This window comes from Adiantum capillus-veneris, chromosome 29, assembly GCF_014529385.1.
Source record: "Adiantum capillus-veneris isolate H3 chromosome 29, ASM1452938v2, whole genome shotgun sequence".
NCBI classification, from domain to species: domain Eukaryota; kingdom Viridiplantae; phylum Streptophyta; class Polypodiopsida; order Polypodiales; family Pteridaceae; genus Adiantum; species Adiantum capillus-veneris.
This window is the reverse complement of record NC_140959.1, coordinates 124,594,390-124,610,800: the sequence shown is the minus strand read 5'-3', so window position 1 is coordinate 124,610,800 and position 16,411 is coordinate 124,594,390. Positions and strand designations below refer to the sequence as shown.

General features: G+C 44.8%; 1 protein-coding gene across 2 annotated transcripts in view; it reads left to right on the top strand.

The window, feature by feature from the left end:
• LOC147419887 (uncharacterized) overlaps nt 1-16,411 on the top strand; it is an 86,888-nt gene that overhangs the window by 41,372 nt on the left and 29,105 nt on the right. Inside the window, exons 6-7 of one of the 2 annotated variants that reach the window (XM_086505361.1) lie at nt 6,474-6,533; nt 6,609-6,659. In XM_086505361.1, coding sequence (XP_086361487.1) covers nt 6,474-6,533; nt 6,609-6,659 — 111 coding nt within the window. Of the gene's footprint in view, nt 1-6,470; nt 6,534-6,608; nt 6,660-16,411 lie in introns of both variants that reach the window. The other variant, XM_086505360.1, reaches the window with a different exon arrangement.

Sequence of the window (16,411 nt, the reverse complement as noted above, 5' to 3'; positions counted from 1 at the left end):
CCCGGCATTCTGTGAGCCTCTAGAAGGACGTGCATGATTAGGCAAACCATAGTTGCATATGTTGACTTGCACAGTACAATCACTTAAGCATATAGGCATACAAACAATTACTTAATTCATTGATTAATAAGTAACTTTGACATGACATTCATTGAAAGTAGGTAGGGCAAATGGCTAAAAGACCTATAAAAGGGTCACTTGGCCTTTAGTTTAAGATCACCTGAACCTAGTAGCCATAGAGGCATCCAACGCCCATAGCACCTCAGTACCCACGAGCGTTTCGATCGCTAGCACCTTCATCATCGTCAGTACCCTCAGCACCAGCAGTTCAGCACGAGCGTTTCCTGCCTACAGCCTCATATCAACTGCATCAGATTCAGCCCCAAAGTAAGTCAGCCATCGTGTTTGCATCAAATTCAGCCCCCCAACGATTTTGGATTAGATCGACGTTTTCAGCGTATAGCATCGGTTCAGCCCTAGCGTTTTGCATGATTGAGGACACTTGTTTAGATGCCAGAGGGATGTTGCTAAATTGGCTATTTTCTTATTTTTGTAAGTAATTTCTATTCGATGAAATTAGGAATATTTTATATTTGTGCACAAGTGAATTGTTAAGTTAGGAACTGTAGATCTCCAAGATTGAGAAAGCCATCAGGAACGGACATCTCTGATGCATCAAATGCCGGGTGACATACAGCATCGCTAAGGAGTTGTCCTGTAAGTTTGGTGGGAGACACCGAGAAAGCCATTAGGAACGGACATCTCTGATGCGTCAAATACTGGATGACATAAAGCATCGCTAAGGAGCTGTCTTGTAAGTTCGGTGGGAGACACCGAGTAGTGGATATTCCCGATGTGTTAGAGGATGTGGGTGACGGGAGCATTGGATAGGGAATACTTCACAGTTTGAGGAGGAAATCCGGACTAAGAAAGAGTTATGCGTAAGATGCAAGCACATGAATGAAGATGGGTTCTGAGAAGCTTTGAAGAAATGCATACTTTTCAGAAAGCAGGCTGCTTTTTGAGTGCTTTTTGGGAAAGAAGATGCTTTCGTGTAATGGAGTTGTGTTTGCATTCCATTTGTGCATGAGATTGCATCCAGGGACGCCTGAGTGTGTTGTGAAAGCATAATTTTTAGCTCATAGGTTTTTATTGAGTTTTGAACAGGTTCAAATTATTTTTTAAAAATCGATCGACTGGCTACTTAATAGTGGGCAACCATCTGCTATTAAAATAACCCCAAATCTGGGCGCCCACTCATCTGTCTATTTTTGGTAGCAAATTGACCTCCCTCTTCTTTTCCTGGCAGTCGATTTCCTTCTCTCTCTCTCTCTCTCTCTCTCTCTCTCTCTCTCTCTCTCGGCGCCTCTGCTCTCCTATTTTTGCAGGGTAGCCCACCCTATTTTGTCCGCCTCCTTGATCCCATGAAAGGACCCATTGGCGCCCTCAATTTCATCAGCCAGCCATCCCAAAACTAGGCGCCCCTGGTGCAAGAAGAGGCTGAAGAGATTCTATTGTGAAGACACCGGAAGTTCATGCGACGAGTTTGTTTTCTTTCCGTGCCGGGAGCAACAGGTGATGAATTGTGTATGAGTTATACTAGTGTTTTCTACCGTGTTTGTGTTTTGCAGGTACTCTACCTCTGACAATTGAGCAAGGAGGCTTCTACACTCCAAGGATTCCGAGATTCCGGAAGCGGAGTCAGAGACGATTTGCACACACCGGAGGAACATTGAGCTGAGAGCTTGTCTCTCGAGTTCCCAAACGGGAAAGAAACTTCCATCGCGTCTGAGATCTAGGGGACCAACCATTCTCCTGGTCCCCAATACCGTGTCGATCTTCTTCTTTTCTCTCTGTCAGATTTTTATTTTCAGCCTATTAATTGTTCGTGTGGGCTCCCGTTTGTGACAATGTGTAATTGGTAAAGAAGTGTTACAAACATGTCAAAATCTGAAGGTGATTAAAGATGTTTATAATGGAAAACAATTTGTTATGAAATTGAGACAAAGATAGTTGAGTGTGATAACCCACGCGGCTTCAAACCTTCACCCATCATCCTTTCCCCTTGCGTGCTCGCTGCTGTCATGTGTTGTCGCACTGTTGCAACCAGCACGCAGAGCCCCCCGTGCCACCATCTCTGTCTGCGACTTGTTTCGGCAACACCTCCGCTCATTGCTTCTACTGTGCCGTGTTGCTTTGCTGCTCATTGTCGTCAAGTCTTCAAAGTTCACCAGCCACTCCACAGCTATTGTAACTGGCTTGTCTACTACTTGGGCGGTAATGGACAACAAAACTGTAATTTCAGCCCACAATAATGAAGAAGAAAGTGTTTATTTTCAGCCCACATAGTAATGATAGAGATAAAGGAGGCTTAGTACATTGACTTACACAACATAGAAAGAAAGGATTCAGCTCATAGATTATGTATAGGTGATGGAGATCATGAGAGAAATCGAGAGAGAGAGAGAGAGAGAGAGAGAGAGAGAGAGAGAGAGAGAGAGAGAGAGAGAGAGAGAGAGAGAGATTTCCCTTCGAGATGGATCTCAGGCATTTCCGCTCTCTTCAGGACTGCAAGCAATGCTATTACTATTGGTGGCCGTGTCAGTCGCAGTTTTGAGCTTTCTCGATCTGTCCGTCAAGGATGTCCTTTAGCAGCATATCTGTATCTCCTTGTAGGAGAGACTATGTCCGACTTTCTTCTTGCTAAGAGTCATGCATTTCGTGGCTTGACCATGCCAGTACCTTCAGCTCCGGACCTTATCGATCAGGAGTTTGCTGATGACACTATGCTGATGTTGCGCTATTTGCTAGCTGCTCTTGATGCCATGCGGGAGGCCCTCGAGGTTTTTTGCATTGCCAGTGGTGCACGCATTAACTGGCATAAATCCTATGGGTTACTGGTTGGCAGTGATGACATACCTACTTGGGGGGTAGCTGATGGTTTCACATGGCTGCAGCCGGGTCAGACATGCAGATATCTGGGCTTTCAGATTGGATTTGACGTTTCCTCACAGCAGTAGTTTGCTCATGTACTGCAGTCTATTCGCAGGAAGCTATGTCATTGGTCTTCACGTCATCTGTCGTTGGCTGGCCGTGCATTGGTCGCCAATCAGGTCATTCTGGCTACAGTATGGTATACGGCCTCTTGTTGGATGCTACATTCTGGTGTGATAGCTCAGCTCTGCCGACTAGTGCGGAACTTTTTATGGAGTGTCACAGATGGGACTACTGATACTCGTGCTCGAGTTCGCTGGTCCACGATTATTCGTCCTAGGTCAGAGGGAGGCCTTGGCATTATTGATCCAGAATTACAGAGCCGCGCCCTTCTTACCAAGCTTATTGTTCGGGGTCTTTTTCCCGGCCAAGAACCTTGGAAGATGCTTCTTCAGGCTGCTCTTTGCACCGCGACTCCACGCCTTGGCACTAGAGATGGTCATACTTGGCATACAGGGTATCGTTTTCTCTTTACAGATGCTCCCTTGTTCACCAGCACTCTCTCACCCTTCATCCGATCGCTCCTTCAGATTTGGGTTTCCATGCGACGGGCTATCATACGCTCTTCTCCCTCATGTCGTGATGAGATTGAGCGCCAGCCTCTCATTTGGAATGATGCAGTTCTTGATTCTTCGGTTAATCCACCTCGTCAGCTTGGAGAGAGGACTCACATTGATTGGGCTGCTTAGGACAGTGGCCTTGCTGCCTCTATGCGGTTGTTTCATGAGACACGTATGCTGGATGCAGATTTTGTGGCAGAACATTATGACATTGGTCGCGGGGTGACAGACAGACTACTTGAGATTGACTCCACCGTTCCTTCACAGTGGGATGCAGTCATGCGAGGCACGGTTCAGATGCCTCCACATTGTGGCTGGGAAGGCCTCTTTGCTCAGAGCACTCTCTTATTAGTTCGTTTAGACACCATGCTGTTCACAGTTGATACTGACTACTCTCAGGGGATTCATCCTAGATTGACATATGATACCACCTCTCCACACCTTGTCTACCCCGGCGCTCGATGGGAGGCCATACGAGCAGTTGGCTCCCGCGGGAAGCGTCGTTGTGTTGACCCCCATTTCGCTTCCGCTGATGCCGCACTTTGGAGGCTTTGGGTGTGGGAGGGTCGTGCCCTATCTCAGCTTTATTGGGACCCAGGAGAGTGGCATTGGCCTCACTCTAACCCCACCGGTGCACCTGTATCATTCTTTGAGTACATTGTCAGAATTGGAAGATCAGCATTGATGAGACAGCACCCAGAGCAGCCCACTCGTATGCGTTTCTGGTTACATTCAGGTCTCTCCCATGCCTATCTACAACAGTTTTGGTCAGCCATCTGGGATTTACATGCGGCTCGTCGTATTTCTTTTTTCATGTGGATGATTGCACATGCAGGACTTCCAGTTGGGACTTGGCTAGCTACTATGGGTCATGATCCGTTATGTACTCGCTGTCCTTTGCGACTACTTGAGTCACCTGCACACTGTCTTTGCACTGTCTTTGGTCATGCTCAACTTCTCATGTAGTGTGGCGAGCAGTTTGCTTTTTACTCAGCAGAGCGAGTGTTCAGCATGGATTTCTCACTTGGGGATCTGTCTCATGGTTGATGCCGATGCCCGGACCGCATCTTTTCTACGAGGGCTCAGACACAGATCCAGCTCTTATGCTTACCTCGACTGGTTATCGGCGAGGGACTTTGGCTATGTTACCACAGATTGCTTGGCAGGGGGATCCTCAGACACGTGATGAAGTTTTTTCAGTCATCACTAGCATTACACTATGGAATGTTTGGCGAGCTCGTTGTCTTCACATTCTCAGTGCGGCTCCACAGCTCCTTCAGGATACCCTCACTACCATTTGGCTGGACATCATTCACACCCTGATTTGGCAGTGGGATTCTTCCTCAGGTACATCTCGAGCAGCCGAGGCTTGTCGCTTTGCCTTCCTTCGGCGTTGGGCCCGATCCCCACTCTTCTTCACACTTACAGGTAGCCAGATTACATGGCATTATGCCCCCCCTCGGTGGTTTCTCCTCCAGTCATCACACAGACCACCATGAGATTGTTCTAGTCGAGTTGTAACTATAGTGGCTCTCCCCCTTACATTCAGCTTGTACACCCCACGTGATAGGCTATTTTGGCATCCGTTGGGGATTATATTGTACTCAATAATATACAGCCCTGATTTTTCCAAAAAAGAGAGAGAGAGAGAGAGAGAGAGAGAGAGAGAGAGAGAGAGAGAGAGAGAGAGAGAGAGAGACGTGGAAAAATGGAGAGGCGAAGCTTCTCTCCTACACAGCATCGGCCCTCAATAGGCGTCCTTGTTCGTATTTCTTTATTCTATTGATAATGAAGATTAGTTACCAAGCGTCTTGTGAAGAGATGGCGCCCTCCAAGAGAGTGTAGACAAAGAGAGTAGAGATCGTGTACATGAAGTACTTTGCCATATATGGCGCATACAAAGTGGTGGGGGCATACTGCTCCGATTCTGGTCCGAGGATAATTGGGTACTAATCTATTGGTTTGCAGCGGTTATAGGGAAGTGGTTTATGGTAGCACTATCGTGACTCCTCAAAGAGGATTGTCTCTTAAACGGATTTGTTTTTGGGATAGGTTTTTAGGCTATATGGCCTAACAAAAACAAGGAAGAAAGTTTGTTTGATTTGGGCTGTGGCATCTTTGGCCCTTGGAAGTAGTGCCTTGAACTCTGAGCATATTGTCTGAGACTCTTAAAACAAAGGCTGATTACCAAGTTTGGAGTAATTTTACTTTGTTAAGATGTTTTTGAAATATGCAAACAAATTTAACGAAGGATGAAGAATAAGAAACAATCTGAAATGAATCATATATGTCTAAAGCTTATTTTTTTGAACAATAAAAATCTAGCAATGTGAGTGACATCAATAACAAGTAGAGACTCTATTGAGGCTTGCAGAAGTCATGAAGGACTAACAAATAGTTTTGTTGTATGGATGCAAGTGAGGATCTCCCTCTGTCTTCTTTCTGGATGGCCCATGGGTGCTGTTCAAAATAAGATCAAGAATCTTTAACTATAAAAAAACTCAATTTTTAATCAGGCTTCAATTTACCCCTTTTGTATTAAATCTGCAAAGCTTTTTGGATTATAGTACTGAAACCTTTATGTCGTTTGTCAGTTGTTATATGTAACAGTTTTGTCAGTTGTGCTGTGCGTGCGTGCGCACGCGCACACACATGCTTGTGCACATATACGCGTGTGCGTGCGCACACACAATAACACAGGACTCTTGCAAAAAAAAAACCGCTTCAGCCATCTTAAAGAGATAATACCGACTCACTTCAAAACATATTCACGTTGCCATTCACCAAAATTTTGAGGTTTTATTTTTTGTAAAAGGCTGTTAGATGGGATTCGGTTTAATTATGAAGAGCTACTTTGCTGTGGTTTTTTGGATTGATTTGTTGCCAAAACATAATTGGATTCTTGCTTGTGTGAAGCAGGAAGAATGCCGTAGGTTGAGGCAAAGTGTGAAGTGTGGCCTATTGAAGGCTATAACAGTAGTAAGTCACCTTGTAGGCTATCATTCAGTCCCATTTTCAACTATTTCTGGTTTCCTTAATATTTTTTTCTTGTAGGGTGAACTTCAAGAAAAAGCTAGAGTTCTTCGTGAGGCCAAAGTTAAGGATGTAAGTTGCTCTTGAAAATTTTTATTGTGTTTTGGTCTCTTGTATTGCCAATACTTAGTTAAAATTTATGTTTGTCATTCTCAGATGTGAATGCTTATAAACGAAGCTTTCATTATCCTTGAAAGTTAACAAAACTAGTCATGCTTGCTTGTCCTTTTGGTGGGCATACTTATTTTTGGAAACTATGCCCAGAAGTAGTTTATATTTTACCTTCTTTTGATGAGATTGACAAAGAGCATAAAATCTGTAAATACACCTCACATCAGGTAGAATTTCTATCCCTAACTCGGTGATATCAAAAAGTATTTTGCAGTTTTGGCTGGCCGCTGGTTAAAAATACACCAAACTTGCAAACACTGGATAGTACCACATAGCCACAGTTAAACTCCACCTCAATTCGAAGTAAACCAAGATATGCCCATTAAACAATATCGCTTGAACCATGCTGCAGAATACAACCAAAACGTTCTCTTTAATACATCAAACTGAAAGTTCTGTTTTCATAACTGCCTATTCCTGAATCCTTTTTACAATGGAGAGTCTCAATTTTGGGGTTTGCCATCTGCGAGTTTTATGTTGAGTTTGATCCTTCCTTCAGCCTGCAGAAATGGTGAGAGCAAAATTTTCTGGAATAGTCAAGTTTTGTGGGCCATGTATGAATGTTGTGTGGATGTATGCGTTACTGTGCTGGAGAGAAGCGCCACAAGCGAGGGAGAAGAGGCAGTTTACACCCGTGTGTAATAGGCAGAGCACGCTAGGCGACAAGCGATGGTCTGCAATAAAGCTGAAAAATTCGTAACTTCTTATGTTAAATGGTGGAGATTTGTCCACTTGGTTATCTCTCCTTTCAGCATCTACAAAGTCGATGCTAGGCTAAGCAAGTAACAAGCAGCTGGTGAGCAGCGTTCCTTATACCATTGCATGAGAAATGAACGCCTTCATGTGCACGGTTCAAGAGACGTCACTTGAAATATTTGATTGTCATATAGAAGGATCCTCACGATCCGCATCATAATTCATCTTGGAGACTTGATACACAGCAAATACGAGCTGAATGAAGAGCTACACCAGCAAAGCTTGCTGAATTCTTCATTTGCTCAGTGCAAATTTGTGCTACAACAGCAAAGATTTACTTGCATGTGTTTGCTTCTTTATGCTGAGTGCAAATCTATGAGGTTCAACACTGGCTTAGCTGTTTGAATACTGGCTCAGCTCCAATTCATGCTGATCTAGCAGTTGTGCTGAACTAGCAAATGGAGCTGATTTGTGGAACGAGGCTCTCTTCAAAGCATTCAAAGAGCAACCACTCACCCACTGAAAATTACTTTAGTGGCCTCATTCCCGGATCCTCATGGATGCACCAGAACACTATGTACACCCACTTATATGCCTGAGTCTTGTCCTGCCACCGTGCGTTAGAAGACGTCTATCAACAACCTCCATCTACGACCCTTCCTTGCACTTCTCTGCATTTCTGTCACCGAATGAGATGCATTTGGTGGAAATGATTCCAAACTTTTTAGGACGACAAAGTAATCCAAGAAGTTTCTGCCTCCTAAACTTTCCAGCATGACCATGCCATAACCGTATATATATATCTCTTTCTGTTAGCAGCCTCTTGAATGAACTAATCCGTTGTAATGTAGCCCATAATGCTGCGCACCCCTGTGACCACAGAGGAGACATCCTTTGCAACAACCTTGACATTCCAACAAATGCACCATCCAACAGGATATTTTGTCGCTTGATATGCAAGATTGTCTGCTTGTGCAAGCCTTGAGCGACCCAATAACAATGTCATAGCAAGTGGGGCAATCAAGAAGAAACGGCGACTGTTTTCCTGTCTTTCCATTGGAATTGACAGATTCGTCGTCGGTGGACCTCGTGAAGAGCCATGAATCCAAAAGATCCACATATTCTTAGACAAGGAAGGGCTCCGAAGCCTCCCAGCATAAGCCCTGAAGACAAACACATTCTGGTGGTTGCCGTGTCTTATGGAAGCTATCTTCGCTAAAAACTGCTTCAATTGACCCGCATTCACTGCATTTTTTTTGAATTCAGTTCCCCTTCACATACTGAGCCCAGCCACCTGTTTCGAGAAGCTTGCTGAAATTCTTGAGTTGCTTTGTGCAGCTCTTGATGGAAGAACCGTAGGGGCAAGAGCTGCAAGACTCCTGAAGCCTTGCTCGAATTTATGTTAATTTAGGGACAGTACCTCTTTTTAGCTGATCTGTATTGACCTTCAAGAATGTGATGTCATGTGTTCCAAAGTCATTTCTTGTGGGAAAAAAGGGGTCTACATCATATGTGGCAGAGAAGAGAAGGGTATTTTTTCCTTCAATGCAACCAGAATGATATGGTCAATGTTGAGAACCATAGGGGCAAGAGCAACGAGCGAGGCATTTCCTTTTGCAGCCATCTGAGAAACTACTAGAGCTCTCCCATGAGTTGCCCAGTCCAATAAGAAGAAAGAGGGTGGCTGTGGAGTCTAATTTTTGGAAGCCAGTAGCAACAAAACCGTGTGGTGGGAGACCTTGTGAAGGATCACCCTAGTGTATGGGCTCAAAATAGGGTGAAGGGCATGAGAAAATAGTATTGGTGGTGATAGTGGTGGAAGAGTACTCTATGCATGTTGGTGTCAGCCCAACTTGGGCAGCCAACTTGTGTGTGAACATGTACTAGCCTTTATATGGCTTAAAACCTAACGATGAAACTCTCTCTTTTTTGTGCACGCTTATCTTATCTCTTCATCTCTGATGTGTTGAAGCTGTGTTGAAGCTATGTCGATTAGGGAGGCTGTCGCAGTCCCATCAGCTGGTACCAGAGCCCAGGAGGTCGGTAAGTCACTAGGCGGGCATATCAAAATGTTGTGCAGAAGATGGGCTCGCCAACACCTAGGGCCGCCATAGTAACCTCTCAAAATGCTATTGAAAGTGGCCTTTTCTTCATCGCAAACTCCACAAGCCGGCGTCTTAACCCGTAGTGTTGCTTCTCAACACGCCATCGTTGATATATCACATAAGAGTGTTGGAGCCACTAGGCGCCTTACATAGGGGGCTTCGGGCATCAAAGGGGTTGCATATTGAGATGCTCTTGCTTTACAAACCAATTTCGTTTGATTTTTTTTGTTTTAATCTTTTCCAAAACCACCCATTTGCAAAGCAATGTATGCAATGATATGTATGTCAAAAAAGGTTTGGTGAAAACCCCACTTTTGTCCCATGTTCATATTAAATTGTTTATCAAGTTATGTTTGCCCCCTCAAAAATTTGTAAGGGATTAGACACTGCCCCTACTAAGGAAATAAGAGGCCGGAGGTAAGATCTTCCCAATGTGAAGCCCCACCTTTGTTGCCAACTCCTGAGGTTATTGGGTAAACCTAAATCCAAGGTTTGAGAGTAAACCAAAAACCCCAAATGTGATGGTAGCTACGTTGACCTATACCCTATGTGTTCAGGGGAGGTTCTTTGTGGTAGTGCAAGGTTATGGGTATACCTAAAACCCTTGGTTGTGAGAAAACGTAAAACTCACGGTTTGGAGTACAACAAAAATTCTTTATATTCATGAGTGTGGTGAGTTTAATTCAAGGGGGCGAATGATGACAATAGTTGTAAAAATGTCAAGTTTGGCTGAAGGGGGTGATTGTTGGTGTCAACCCAACTTGGGCGGCTAACTTGTGTGTGAACACCATGTACTAGCCTTTATATAGCTCAAAACCTAATGATGAATCTCTCTCTTTTTTGTGCACGCTTATCTTATCTCTTCATCTCTGCTGTGTCGAAGCTATGTTGATTAGGGAGGCTGTCGCAGCCCCAACAATGCATACACCACCGCTCCCATATGCGAGGGGCACTCCGCACTTTTGTTACTGAACAAAGGTAGGAAATGGATGGATGCCATAAAAGAGGCCGTGCCATAAGGCGCCAAAATAATCAATTGCATCTGTATCTAGTTGTCGATCAAGAAGTTCAATCCGGCGCACCGTGTAGATATAAAGCCTTCCATCATTCTCAAGCCTCAAGTAATGCCAGAACCCCATGCGGTTGGGAAAGTTCCATTAGCGCATGAGATTTGATCCACCACCATTTCTGAGATCGACATGGAGTGCCAAACCCACTGTTCCACGACAGCTGAATAAGCAGAGTTATTGCTTATAAGCTGTTTCTCTGGCCAACTTCTACCTTTCTTCAAGCGCTGGCCGAGCATCCATTGTACTGGCAATGGGCATTGCTCAATCTTCACAGGACCTGTTCACCATCCTTGAGTTCAAACAAGGCCAGTGACATAGCCGCCTGGGATGACTTGGGTGTGGATGACTTGGGATCCAAATCTGAAAGGAGTATTCATGAGGGAAGCATTGTCTGGGCGAAATTGGGTCTCAGAGAAGCTGGGGCTGAGGTTGAAGGCAGCGGAGGTGAGGAAGGGCCAGAAGACAAGGCCTTGGCCCTTCACTGCTGGAGTAGCCAGCAGCACCTGCGAGGACTTTTAGAGCATGGCCAGTTAATACTGGCCACTTGCTTGAGGGTTGATTGTATCTCTTCCTCTGCGGCCACCACCTTCTCATTAAAGTTAGGCAATGCAGTAGTAGAAAATATAGAGTCCAAGAATTAGGAGCTGTGGATTGAAGAGGGCACTGCCCATTTCCTCTTGTTCTACAAGGTTCAAAACTTCTCTTCTCTTCTCTTCTGGAAAGCAACAAGCCATGGACTCACCATGGAGAAAGATACGAGAAATGATGTCGTGCAGTGGCTTGCAAGGACAATGAAATGTCTTGTTACTTCAGGATTATTCATTTTCTTGTGCTTTTATGTTCATCTATTTGCTTGTGTAATGTACTTTACATGTGGAATTTTCTCCTTCTAGCTTTTTCTAAAGCGATGTTAGGCTACCCAAGTAAAGAGTCTCTTTGTACATGATGCAAATTTATATTTTACCGGCCAGTTCTCAAGTACTCATTTTCTGTCGAGATAAGCCACTCTGTTTCATCTATTCATCTCTGCACGTCTGTTTATTGGGGTATACAATGGTAACTCATATCACATAAAGCATAGCTTGGGTAAGACCTGGTTGCTCGATTTGAACATGGTGATTACCTTTCTTGAGCTTGGGTTGTACTTGTGTGCAATATGCACCCTGCTTGATGAGCCTATTATACAGGTCTCACAAAACTCAATGGACTGTGGTGTACAGCAAGCAGTCTCGGTCCTTGTGCTTGGTTGGCAACGTCATGTCTGATTGAGAGGAAGGCCTGCAAAACCAGAAGTTCATGTGGCTTGTCAGACATTTTCTCATTTAAAGAATCATAGTAGTAGGACCTGGACATCTCTGGACCATGGTAACATTAATTATAAAAAGGCAATGATCTGGAAGGGACGCTCTTCTTGTGCCAAGGAGATGCATTGAGTGTGAAGAGATTCGATACTGGAAACTACTAAGGAGAAAGGTTGCCGACTACACAGATTCTCGGCTACCTTAGGACACACAATGATTAGGACAAACTTAACACACAAAAGAAAGACCAATTACAAAAAAAGTATTTACTTAAGTTGTCACGTGACACATCCAACCCTATGTGTCCGTGGACAAGCTACAGCATGATCAAGGTTCAGTTAGTCCAGTCGGTCTAGATTTAGAAGTGATCTGGCACTTTTGTGAGTCTATTCGTAGACCGTGCATGCCTAGTCACTTAGCGTAGATGCATATCCTTTGGTTGCACACCGCATAAGCATAAGCATTTACATCGGATTCCATCAAAGTCAGTTTGGGGATTTTTCCAGTGACTTTAGCCTAATTTCCCTATTTTTGACATTTTCCACTTATTTATTAAGTGACTTGTTGGGAACTGAGTAGGGCAAATTGGGTAAGTTAATATATGAGCAAATATGGATCACTAATCTTGAGAAAATACAACATTCATTCCGCTACACCTTACATAAGCATTACCACAATGGCTAGAGTAGTGGCTCAAGATTCTAGATCAAGAACTTGGTCATCTTCCAAGGGTAAGCACCTAATCAGTGCTTGATTATTGAGCAATTGATTAGGAATTGTGTAATCACACTTAATCTGGCATGGAGATTAGAGGATCTAATAGAGTTAGGAGATGCCAGCCCTTGTGAGGTTCTGATACCAGTTTTTGGTATCAATGGCTATGGTGGATAAGCCATTGTATCATTCTTTATAAGAACATAATTAAAGTGACTAGAGAGGCAAGTACCCACTAATGAATCAACATGCGAGTTGCATAATATCGACACAAATACTAGTTGATTGGCGTATTGAGAAGTGTTTACGTATGCTTCGTTTATAGCCTTGAGCTAGGCATCTAGGGCACACAGACAAGGTGATGCCACAACTACTGCCAACTAGGACTATTAACTAGGCTTGCCACACTGCCACACACATGGTTTACACATGGCTGTGTCCACATAAGCTTCCACATAATAGAGGCTGTTCACACACACAAGGTGCAACAAAGCTCACACCCAACAACGCTTGTGGTATTTCTCTCTTATATTGATGAATTGGTGTGGTTATAAGTGTTTCGTGTGGGCCCACACACACTCTGTGATACAATTATAGAGTAACAATCTGGGAACTAATGGTACTCTGGCCTCTTTTTTATAGGCAATTGGCCCAAAAGCGACTTAAAATCACTTTAGGTGCTCAAAAGCACAAGAATCATCTGATATCAATAATCTGGCATCCAAAGCGCCAAAAATTATCTGGTAATTCGCACCCATAAAGCATGTCCAAGTGTCAAAACAAGCCACGTCAGCATTCGTACAGTGTGCCACATCATGTGGCTGTACGTTGCCAGATGAGCAATCTTCTGTACACTCATGGGAAGGCAACACGTTTCACAGACCGTTCCGTGTAGCTTTGGGCGAGTCTTGCTTTTGGTCTAGCTCCTCTCCACTGCGGGTGGGTAGTTGTGACATGTTATCCCCTTGGGAGTTGAGCGGGCGGGTCCTCTCTACTATGCACATGACTCGTATGTTGAGTCGATGAGCATGTTTCTTCTTCTCAACGTGAATCGTGGTGTGCTCGAGTTCTCTCCTCTTGTGCTTTTTCTTTGACCCCTTTTCGAAGGTTCTTCACCACCTCCATCCATTTGTCTCTTGTTGCCTCCATATTCCTTTCAATCCTTTGAGTGATTGCCTTCCTGAGCTCTCCCTTGTTGGCTTCCTTGTCCACCTCCACCATTGCCCCATCTTCTCTTGGAGATCGATCCCTCAATGGTGCTACCTTAACCTTTAAGATGTTAATCTCCTCCCTCATTATCTCCGCCTCTCTTTTACATTTCCCCCCCCTTTTTCTACTCCTTCCATTCCTCCTCTTCTCTTCTCCATTCCTCCATCTATATATATATATATATATACACTGTAATGTGCAGCGGAAGTATTGATGGGGAATGCTCAGGATGAGTGCTCAGTGCTTACTCAAGGTTCCTTTTACTGAAGGGGGAAGAGAGCCCCCCCCCCCCCCCCTCTTACTTCATGAGAATTGTGCAATAGACTAGAGAGAGAGAGAGAGAGAGAGAGAGAGAGAGAGAGAGAGAGAGAGAGAGAGAGAGAGAGAGAGAGAGAGAGAGATGAAATGAAATGATATATTAACGTCTACAAGAGGCCAAAATGACCTATGAGACCAACTGATTACAATGATGAGTCTAGTACCAAGTCTGGGTACAAACAAGAAAACTACAAACAAAGAACTGATAGGAGTGCTACCGACTCCTATGGGTGGCTGGTAGGCTGAGCAATGGTATCATGCCATAAAGGTACAAAGTGGGGATAAGTGTCACCATGATACAATATAGCAATAGCATGAAGCCTATCCCGATCGACATTCTGGGTGGCGTGCTAGAATCCTGTGGATCCTCTGCCGCAATCTCCGCCGGTGCTGCGTGGCTCCCCTTCTCAGTCGCGGTCGTCTCGATCTCCCTAACTCTATAGCTCGATCAATGAGAGTACCGCTGATGTGTGTACGGGTGGGAACCGAGCTCTCTGGTGGTGGTGTCCCCTTTGACTCTGTGGTACTCAGACTGAAGAAATCTGAGATGCGTCTCTGGGACTGTCTTTGTCTTTGCCCATTCAATAGAGCGTCTCTATGTCTCTGAATCTCAAGTAGGAATAATCCGAGACATCTTTGATCCTGATATCTCATGACTCTGTCTAACGAGTCAAAACCATCTCTGAATAGACAATGAAAGCGTCCCCGTATCTCATAGTAGACTGTGCAGCGACATATGTAGTGAAACTCTTGTCTCTGGCTCTGCATGGCATAACTGACATATCCTACTGTCTGCTGGTATGCCTCTGAATCTACCTGTCTCAATCCCAAGCTGGTGTGAAGATGTGCGAATCTGGCCAATAGCACATCGTAACCTATGAGATAGATGTGTGTCCATGTACTGGGCCGTGTGACAAATCCGTCTGTCGTGAGTTGAAGAAGATGTTCTCTATAGAAAACCCTCTTCGTACCCAACTCCCGTGATGGTTCTATCCATGTCCTCTTGCTATCAAGCTGGATAAGATCCTGCCGAATGAGTCTAGTAGTCTCCATCCGTGTAAGAGCCAAGGATGGTGCATCAAGAGAATACTGGAAAGGGGGCAGCCTGTCCATGCTGAAACCATGCCTCTGAAACCATGAGTTCATCTGTGCATACCAACATGATGTATCTCCCTGTAATGCCAGCTGTCTGGATGACTCGAGAGCAAGCCTGGCATACCTGTCCCTGGTGGTGTCCCATAAGCTGTGTACAAATGATACTGATCTGGTGAGTGCCTCAACCTCCATAGGTGGGGCAGCCAGCTCCGCTCGAATGATGTCATGTGGGACTGAGGCCTTGGATCTAATCAGCCTAGAAATCATAGATATCAGGGGTCTCTCCATATTAGGCCATCCAGCACTGTCAATAGACGGTCCCCAAACCTGAACCGCGTAGTGCATAACTGAAGCGACCAAAGTATCGAAAAGCCAGAGCTTTGTTCGAGGTTCCTGGAACTGAACTTGCGAGCAAATCCTCTCTAAACCACCTAGGGCTGCATAGGCACGAGTCAATCTAGTGTCTGCTGCTACTTTCAGTGTGAACCTCGGTCCACTAAAGACCACCCCAAGATATGTGTATGCATCAGTGTACTCCATACTGTCCTGTCCATATGTGAAAGTAGGTGCTGATCTCCTAACCCACTGTGGCGTGGTATTAAATACCATGACCTTGGTTTTACCAAGGTTGATAGACAATCCACTATCCTCTGCAAAACTATGCAATGCGTCCAAATGTCTCTGCATACCCTCTGGCGATTCTGATATCAACACGATATCGTCAGCATACAATAAAAGAGGGATCCATGTCCCTGCAAGCTGAGCACCTCTATCACCTCCTCTGTCAATATAATCAGAGACCCCATCAACATACATACCAAATAAAGTAGAGGACAGTGGGCATCCCTGTTTCACTCCGATGGTGGAGTGAACTATGTCGGATATCCCCTCTGATGTGCGTACATGACCCATCACTGAACTGTACAATGCCATGATCCCCCACATCAGCTCTGTGGGTACCCCCAATTCCATAAGCCGGTGCATCAATCTGGCCCTCGGCACTGTGTCAAAGGCTTTGCGAAAATCCACAAAGCTGCAGTATATCCGTCTACCATGTGCTCGACCCTCCTCAATGATAGCTCTGAGTGTAAAGACATGATCTAGTGTGGAGAAACCCCTTCTGAAACCAGCCTGCCCAGGTGCTC